General features: G+C 44.3%; 1 protein-coding gene across 1 annotated transcript in view; it reads right to left on the minus strand.

The window, feature by feature from the left end:
- The window catches only part of PREP (prolyl endopeptidase), a gene marked incomplete at its 5' end in the record, with an annotated part of 120,087 nt that overhangs the window by 825 nt on the left and 109,283 nt on the right, over nt 1-9,979 (minus strand). Inside the window, 2 exon segments of the mRNA XM_014591041.1 lie at nt 4,294-4,450; nt 6,599-6,730. Coding sequence (XP_014446527.1) covers nt 4,294-4,450; nt 6,599-6,730 — 289 coding nt within the window.

Here is a 9,979-nt window from a genome sequence, read left to right on the forward strand (position 1 = left end):
GCAGGAGAATCAAGAACTGATATGGAGCAGGGACCTAGGTCCTTTACCAGACTGCCTCCCCTAGCAAAGGGGCCTGTGGCTAGCATATGAGAATGACACCACACACAACGCTTGACTGGAAACTACAGCCAGGGCTGCTGCAGACTGGGGAGCTGTGTCCTTTATCTGGCTCCAACCTTGCAAGGCTGGGTAAGAAACTCACAAGGTGGTTGAAATAACCCAGGCTACGTGTACATGTACATGTCATGGACTGAATGTTTCTGTATTCTTTAAGCTTTTTTAATGTTGTATAGTGGACTGATGATTGTATTTTATTTATTTATTTTTAGAGACGTTTTTGTTTTTGTTTTTATTGATTTATTTATTTGCTCTAAGGTTCATGAGCTTGCTGGAAAGAAAGGAAGAAATTACACCCCCGGAGCTGATGGTAATGACACAATCCTTTCTCCTTCATTCTCCTCTTGGGATTTGGGGCATGCATGCACACATGCCAGGTGTGAGTTTCAAGCCACTGGGTCCAGGATCTGAAATGCAGTTGGCCATGTGGGAGTCCAATGTCTTAACCACTATGCCACCTGCTGGCTCACATGACTGTCTTTAAACCACAGAGTGTGGATCTAGTAAGCGCAAGCCTTTCTTTGCTGAAAAATGTGAAATCCACAGTGTATGGCATCTTTCGGCTCCTTTACTATCCATACAGCCTTTATTCTAGGCTCAGCTTTGCAATCTTAGGAATAGTACCTGTCTTCTCTCTCTGGGCCTAGTTCTTATCTGTATATACGGAAGCCTGAGATGGGCTGCCAGGCCTCCTGCTGGCTCTCACAGTCTAGCAGAAGAAAAAAAGTGTCCTGGGCCAATGGAGAAGTTAGCGGAAGAGGTACCTTTTGAAATGCAAGGTAAGTTTCCAGGGTCTGTTCATAAAAGGGGTTTTAAAACAGCAGGTGATGTGGTGGTTAAGGCTCTGGACTCCTATACGGCTGACTGTGGTTCAGGTCCTGGACCTGGCATCTTGCTTTCTCACTTCCCTCTCTCTCTGCTAAGTGAGTGTGCCTTACAGCAAATAAAATAATAATAATAATAATAAATTGGGACCAGTAGATGATGTAATGGCTATGTTGCTAGACGCCCATGTAGTTGGCCGCTGTTCAAGTCCTGGACCCGGTGACTTAAACTCACGCTGGGTACGTGTGCATATGTGCCCAAGATCCCGAGAAGAGATTGTGGTGTGGCCATTCCCCCTGGGGGGTAATTTCTCACTTTCTGTCTCTCTCTGTCTTTCTGGTGAGTGCACGTGCCCTATAGCAAAAACCTCTCTACCAATCAATCAATCAATCAATATTTAAATCAATAATTCTTTAAAAAAAAAAAAAAAAGAAAGGGAGGGACCAGCACGTGGCAGAATGGTTACATTGCTGGACTGACTCCCCACATGGTCAACTGCAGTTTGAGTCCTGGAGCCAGAGGCTTAAACTCATGCTGGGCATGTGTGTGCATGCCCAAAATCCTGAGAGGAGAATGGAGGAGAAGGGATTATGGCATGGTCCTCCTCCCTGGAGAGTGATTTCTCACTTTCTGTCTCTCCGGCACGCGCATATACCCAATAGCAAAAATCTCTCAAAAAGAGGATAAAAGCATCAAAAGTGTCACCGAGTTACACAGTGACTGATTAATGTTTAAGTGAGAGAAATAGCTAGGTATCTTTTCACCAAGCCGAGTGTTATATGTTTCAAAGTGTTTAGTATTAATGAATAATAGTTTTTAACAGTTACCTTTTAAAGGCTAAATAGTAAAAACAGTAAAAATTCAGCTCAGTTAACCATATGGAGGCTAAAACATTCTGGGGGGATAGTTAACAGATTTATTCTCTAATTTCAAGGTGTTTTTTGACCAACTCCAGTTCTCTGTGTAAGGGTTACTTTAAGGGGAGACGAGTATGGACAACTCTGCCTCTGAAAGAGCACTCCCCTGTGGCGACTCACACGCAACAGGTATACAGTAAACATTCTCGGGGGTTGTGCAAGAAACCCCTGTTGGGCTCTCTTTATCCCCCAACTATGTCTAGCCTTGGCAATCCAGCTCTTTTTTGGTGGGAACCCCCTTTCATTAGTGGGAATGGTGCTCCCTGGGACACAGCTGGGGGAGGGAGATGGGGCTGCCTGGAGGGGCTCCTGGCTCATGTGCAGGGCTGAGCTCCGTGCCTTTTGCCAGCAGCAGGTAAGGGATCAAGGTTTGAAAACTGGAATCCAAGGTAGGGATACCAGAGAAAAAATTATTCAGAACGTTTTATTTTTTTGCTTTCAAATAGATTTTCTAAGTATTAGAATTCATCTACTCTCTTGTTGCCTTTGATATGCAATTAGCTCAGTATTTACAGTGAGTTGAAGTAAGATGTATTCTCCTAGGTGCATTATTTCTTTAACGTAATTTGAACCACAGCTTCTTCAAATATAAAGCTTTTTACCAGTATGTGTTGGTAAGGCTCTTTGTGCACCTAAAAGTCATAGCTTTCAGGGCCAGCAGGTGGTTAAGGCGCTGGACTCCCACACCTGCTGACAGAGTTTTGAGCCTTAGGCCCAGCAGCTTGAAACTCACCCTGGGTGTAGGTGTATGCATGCCCATAATTCCAAGAGGAGAATGGAGGAAGAGGAGAAGGGGTTGCGGTGTAGCCACCCTCCTGGGGATGAGGTCATCTCTCACTTTCCCTCTCTCTGTCACCCTCTCCCTTCAGTGAGCACACATGCCCTTTGGCAAAAATCTATCAAAAAAAAAACCACCAAAAAACAAAAAAAAGGCATAGCTTTTAGAGTGAACTTTTTTCTCTCTTTAGAGAACAGAATTTAGTAGTTTGAAAGTATTCAGTTAAAAAGTATACTCATTTTAACTGAATTTTTAAGTGGAGAGCCATTGATAACAAATAAAATGAAAGGCAAAAAGATGTGAGAAATTAAAGCTATTTTAATCAAAATTTACTATTCACTGAGAAGACTGGGACAGGAGAAACCAACTATGGGCTATTCCTAAATACTGCTGATCTATAATCTGGGAACTTCTCCATGAATTTGGTCAGCCATTCACTCACTGCTACTGCAGAAGTGGTTGAGGGATACGAATGAGGGGGGCTGTCCGTGTTGGTAATGCGACCTGCATGTGGTCACACTGAGAGCACTGAGTGTGGCAGGAAGTTTAACTGTACCTGCATATATTCCTTTCCCACTTCCCGATTTCCTCACTTCTTGATTTAAAAAAAGAATCCCCATGTACTGATACCAGCTATAATGGCAGCTTTCTGTATTAGTTTTTGATTGCTGCTGTAACAAATGACCACGAATATAGCAGCTGACAACAACAGACCTGCTATCTCACAGTTCTGCAAGTCAGCAATCTGAATTCTCTGCTCTGGGCTTCCCTAGTCTAAAAGATCAAGGTGTTGCCTGACTAAGTTCCTCTTATCAAGAAACTCTAGAAACAAATCTACATGCAGACTAAGGTTGTGGGCAAAATTTTCATGCAGCTGAAGAGGAGGTACTGCTTCTCTGATGGCTGTTGAGGGGCTGTTCCCAGGTTCTTGAGGCTCCCCATCCTCCATCGTCAAAGCGAGCACTGGCAAGCGGAGCCCTTCTCATGCTTCCAGTTTTCTCACACCTCTCTTTTTGCTGCATTCCTGACTCCAGCCAGAGAATACGACCAGGCTTTAAAGGTTTACGTGGTTACAGACTGAAACTACATGGCTGATCAAAAATAATCTCATTAATTTTTATTTTTTTTAATTTGCTAGAGGGCAAGTGTGCTCACTGAAGAGGAAGGTGGGAAGTGAGAAAGCACCCCTCAGGGGTAGGACCACACCACCATCCTTTCTCTTTCATTTTCCTCTTGGGACTTTGGGCATACATAAGCGCCTGGCATATTTTTCAGGCTTCTGGGACGGGACTCAAACTACGCTGTCGGATCCATGTAGGATCCAGTCACCTTAACCACCATGCTGGCTGACCCTAATCTTATTTCACTGGCAAAGTTCCTTCATACCAGAACCTTGATTCCTGTCTAACTGAATAACAAGGGACAAGAATCTTGAAGGGCCATCTTTAGAATTTTTCCTTTTATATCTTTATAGTTGTTTGGTTAAATGCCAGATTAAAACAAGGAAGATGGGTAGGTATTTCCATTTCCTCAACTTTTGTGGTAAATTATATGCAAATAGGAGACAGAGTATTTGACACATATCCTGTTTTCTGTGTTCAATATTCTATCAAATCATTAACAGCATACACATGTCCACGTGCTTTAAAGCCTTACTTGACAAGCCACTCGAAGTGCTGTTTGCTGTCTGAGCACCCATAATCGGTGGTCCAGGCGTGGCCGATGGTGTATTTATGGAATTTCAGCATGTCCATTACTCCAACTTGGGCAATAACACAACCGAAGAGGTCAGGACGCTGATTTGCACAAGCAGCTAAAAATCAAAACAGAAAGATCAGGGACATTGTTTATCCTTGTACATCTAAATGAACAAAGATAAAATAACAAATGCTTTCAGAAACTTGGTTGCTTTCATCCCTACACAGGACAGGAAGTAAAGGATCAGAAGTCACCGATGGCCCAAGCTCCCTCTTCTTCAAGGTGTAAGGGCTGGAGATTCTCATCAGAGATGGAGCTTTACTCTCCTAAGAATCTCAGTGTAGGAGTGTTACCTTGAGCACTTCCTGAAAAATCTGTGCCTCCTCTCCCCTCCACTTGCTCTCACTTGTAATAGTTAAGGGGTTTGTTTAGGATCTCAGAACCAGCTCAGGGCTCTAACCAGTACTGGTATTATATCCTCATACTGTCTTTCAAATAGCTTTTATATACCAAAATCTCTTCTTTGTATCCTTTTTTTGTTATTTCATAAATATTTATTGAATATATGCCATGCGCCTGGCATTAGGCCTGGGATGTGTCAGTGAATAAAACTAATTTTAGTGGGAAAGATAAGAAAGGGATCAAGCAATAGCAATACACTGGGTCACTGGAAAAGTCATGACGTATTTTCCTATGTGAAAATGCACCGTGACTTTTCCGACGACCCAGCAGTATGCAGTCACACTACTGAGAAAGCTCAGATGCTACAGAAGTGGGGTGTGGCAGGTGAACTGGCAAATTCTGTACAACACAATTCTGTACAACACAAATCAGATGGCCTTTTCAATGTCCTTTTTGATTAAACCTTGGGTTTACCCCTAGATTTCTTTCTCTTATACCTTGTAGAAAACCTGTGTGTAAATCCACTTGGCTCCAGTTCAAAATACATCCAGAATCTGACTACTTCTTACTACTTGCACTGCCACATCCCAGGTCCACCACTGTCTCTTGCCAAGACAAAAGTGTCCAGACTGGTCTTGCGCTTCTCTGCCCATGCCTCCTCTCCTAGGTACTCTAACACCATGGCCAGAGCATGCTGGTAAGGGGTAAGTATGGCCAGCACGACGTTGCTAGCAGGTAAGTTAAAGGAGGACACTTCTCTGCTCCACACTCCCCAAAGGCATTTCATACAAGCAAAGCCCTAGATTGGCTGCAAGATCCCACGGGTTAGCTCCTGCCACACTCACTCCCCTCGCTCGCTGTGCCGGGACACGGGCCTTCTCCCTCCTACTTGAATACTCTGAGCCCATCCTGGCCTCAGAACTTGGTTTATTCTTTACCTCCTCTGACTTGAATGAAAGCTCCTAAATGAATGCCCAGTACTTCTTGATATTTTATAAATATTTGTTGAATGAATAGATCTATTTGTTATTATTTGGTATTGAAAAATTGTATCAATATCCTTTTCAAAATGATGTATTTTATAATGTTATGTACTATTGAGAGAAGGAAAAATAAAATTTCATGAATTAGCAGAACTTAGGAAAAGCTACTTAAAGACAATGCAGAGTCCACAATCGCAGTGCTAGGTTCAAACCCCAGCAGCTGTTTTCCGGTCATGTGGCACCGGGTCAGCTGTTCTACCTGTCGGTGCCCTGGTGCCGTCCTCTATAAAACTGAGAGGATAACAGTGCCCATCTTTCAAGGCCAAATGCATATTGAGGGCTCAGCGCCAGGAGGGCATACTATTACTTCATTACTACGAAATCGCAAGTTTACCCTTCTGCGTATACCCTTCATTTTTCTTCCTGACCCCATTTTCCTTTGCTGACTCCCTGCACCCCTGGCCTTTATCATCACATAGCATAGGCATTCGACGAATGTTTGGTGATGATCACATCTTAAAAGATCTGGGTAACACAATCAGAGGAGCTGTCAGGCTCTGACCTATGCTGGCTGACCCCTAGGCACCTGTGGATGCCATGTGTGTGGGAGCATTGCAGTCCAGCCCACAGCATGGTTATGAGAAGAGCCCAGAGGACCGGGTGGGACAGCTTTCAGGCTACTGTAGTCAGGTCCATATGAAGTAGGTTCAGCTGTCTCACTCTCATTTAACAGATGTCCAAACACAAACGGGTTTTGCTTTCTTTGTACCACTGCGCCCATCGATGGCCAATGCCAAGTGAAGCCTGCCTAGGGACAGCATACCTGAAAACTCAGGACTGGTAACCAGTAACCACAAGAAATAAAATCTGGTTCTCACCCACTAAGAGGCCTCCATTTGAACCTCCATTAATAGTCAGCCTCTTGGGAGATGTGTAACCTTCCTTGATCAGATACTCCGCAGCACACTGAAAATCATCAAAGCTGTTCTGTTTGTTGGCCAGGATACCACCTGCAGTGTGCCAAAGTGAAATATAGTTAATTAACAAAACAAATCAAATAAAGTTTAAGCTAAAGGTAATTCAAATGATGATAAGGCAGTTAGTCGTTAACTTAAGCAACTAAGAAACAATGACCTAACACTACGTTTTAAGAAACACCTCCATTTAAATTGTTATGCAGGACCAGCAGTTGGTGTAATGGTATGTTGCTGGACTCCCATGTAGTCAACTGTGGTTCAAGTCCTGGACCTGGTGGCTTGAACTCACGCCGGGCGTGTGTGCGTGAGTGCCCAAGATTCCGAGAGGAGAATGGAGAAGAAGGGATTGCAGCGTGGCCATCCCCCCCGGGGGGTGGTGGTGGTGAATTCTTGCTTTTTGACATTCTCTCTCTGTCTTTCTGACAAATGTATATGCCCTATAGCAAAAACCTCTCCAAAAAATAAAGACATAAATAAATAAATAAAATAAATTCTGTTACGCACTGTGGAAAGCTATCATTGATACCACAATTGCTAATCCATACGGTGGATTTGTATTTTTCTAAACACCCCTAGAATTTAAAAGGCAAATGCTCCAAAGGGAACAGATGATCTGCTCTGACAGAGGAGCATGAGAATGCCAGCAGGAAGGCATGTAATCAGAGACTCTCCAGCCAGCATGGTGGCGCAGCTGTAATGCAGAGCTCCGGGATGGAAGCCACACAAGATGGTCACATCGTAAGGTCCCCCTGTACAGGCCGGCAGGGCTGCATCCGTGTGCCCATGATCCTGGCTGGCTAAGGCTGCCAGTAGATCGTTGGGGATGCCTCTCTCTGTCTATCCTGGAGAAGCCAAACTGAGAAATAAGACCGTAAGTGATGTCTCGTGTCCCGCGTTCTGCTGAGCTCCAGACAGAACAGACCCTGGGCACTGTGAGTTCCTGCTCTCCCTGCGTTCGGCAGAGGTGTACTCCTCTTTGAGGGTTTGAAATGGATAATGCTGAAGAGAAGTAACTCCTCCAGTGTCATCCTTGGTAACTGATGTAAGAGTCAAAAGCAAGCACTGGGTAGGGAGGGAGGGCCACAGTGGAGCCATGTCAGGGTTTCTCAATTCTTGAATGGACACCTCAACCATCTCCCAGGGAATCCCGGCCCCAGGGGATCTGGGCTTTATCATTTGTAAGTCATCCCGATGAATTAAATCAAATGAGGAAGTTATTTAGAGAGAGAAACATTTACAGGGTCTTGGTATATCTAAAGTAAAGGCCATAAGTCAAAGGCACATTCTCAGAGCAACAGATGTCTGTGGTGACAGCCTCTGAAATGAACAAAAAGCAGACACAGACCTAATTAGATTCTGGAGATTAACCACTTCTGCAGAAATTCAATTAGAGATGACGCAGCGGTACTGAAGAAATTTTTTTCATATCAAAACAAATGTCATTAAGATTTTAAAAAGAAATTATCTGTGAATTAGAACAGCTAGGATTACTTAGTTTCCAGGAATAATATCATTTGAAACTGAATTAACACAATGGAATTTGGAATTACCAATAGTGAACATACCAGGCTCTAACCAGACAAGGTGCCCTGCTGGTCCTCTTGCTGCCTGTATTGTGAGAAAGTCTACTCAAGTGCGTCAAAGGGTCCAGACTGAGTATGCAAATCAGTCCCTGTGTTATCACACTTCCATAGTTATTTCAGTGAGATGAAACTGTACTGTCAGGTCAAAAATATACAATGAATTTTATGTAGTTTTAAATACTGTAACTGGTAAGTTTCTGGGGTGACACGTGGCCATAGTCGACTCGGTGAGGTAGGCAGGCTGGAGCCCCATGTCAATCAGAAACGCTCACTCTTGCTAAGAGGCTCCAGCAGGTTGGTGTCTGACCTCGACCCTTGGGGTACATGCTGGATGGCTAGGGGCCAGATCTGGGCTCCCACATGGCTGACTCTGTAGTTCAAGTTCTAGACCCAACAGCTTGAAAAACAGCCTGGGCACATATGCTTGCATGCCTAAAATCCCAAGAATGGAGGAGAAAGGACTGTGGCATGGCCATACCCCGGGGGTGGGGGGTGATTTCTCACCATCTCTTTGTCTGGCAAACATGCATGCCATATAGCTTGAAAAACAAAAAAAAAAAAAAAAAAAAAAAGTAAGTACAGGTTGCATTTTTAGTTATCGCTGTCAGAAGTGAGTCTTAAGGAACCTTGGATATTTACTCTGTCTCCTGTTAGCCTTGTGTTCACAGTTGAGCGTTATTTGGCTGTCTTGAAACAGACAAAGAGGGTCATTCTCCTTTAAGAAGGAAGAGCACAGACAGAGTGGGCCTGTTACCAGTGTGGGCATCCTATTGCTTTGCTTTCCTTGACCTTCTCAACATTGCTAAGAAGTTGTACTCTCCTAGCACTGCTGCTGTGACGCTTACCCTGTGCAGGTTTCAGACATAAGAACACAGCTGCCTTAACTACCATGCCACGGGCTGGCCCAGGAGCCCATGCATTAAGAAAACAAAATAATTTTGATTTTGGTCTACAGGGAATGCTTCTCAAAAATGAATTCTGGGCAACCAGCAGTTAGCGTAATGGTTATGTCGCTGGACTCCCATGTAGTCGACCGCGGTTCGCGTCCCGGACCTGGTGGCTTAAAACTCACGCCGGGCACGTGTGTGTGCATGCCCAAGATCCCGAGAGGAGAATGGAGGAGAAGGGATTGCAGCGTGGCCATCCCCCCTCGGGGGTGATTTCTGTCTCTCTGTCTCTCTCTGTCTTTCTGGCGAGCGCATGTGCACTATAGCAAAAACCTCTCCAAAATAAAGAAAAAAAAAAGAATTCTGTTAGAATAAACAGACTACAAAGGAAAATAAAATGTGAAAAGAATGAGTTACTTTTAAGGGATGAATTGCAATGTGTTTTTTTTTTTTTTTTCTTTTTGAGAAATTTTTGCTATAGGGACCATGGGCTCGCCAGACAGACAGAGAGAGACAGAAAGACAGAAAGTGAGAAATCACCCCCCAGAGGGGATGACCACGCCACAATCCCTTCTCCTCCATTCTCCTCTCGGGATCTTGAGCACGCACGCACATGCGCCCGGCGTGAGTTTAAGCCACCGGGTCTGGGACCTGAACCATGGTCAACTACATGGGAGTCCAGTGACATAGTCATGCTAACTGCTGGTCCTGGCAAAGTGTTTTTGAAAATACCCTGACTTTAGGACCATCAGTTAGCATAATGGCTATGTCGCTGGACTCCCACGTAGTCGACTGCAGTTCATGTCCTGGCC

Source organism: Tupaia chinensis, unplaced genomic scaffold, assembly GCF_000334495.1.
Source record: "Tupaia chinensis unplaced genomic scaffold, TupChi_1.0 Scaffold000527_1, whole genome shotgun sequence".
Classification (NCBI taxonomy): Eukaryota; Metazoa; Chordata; class Mammalia; order Scandentia; family Tupaiidae; genus Tupaia; species Tupaia belangeri.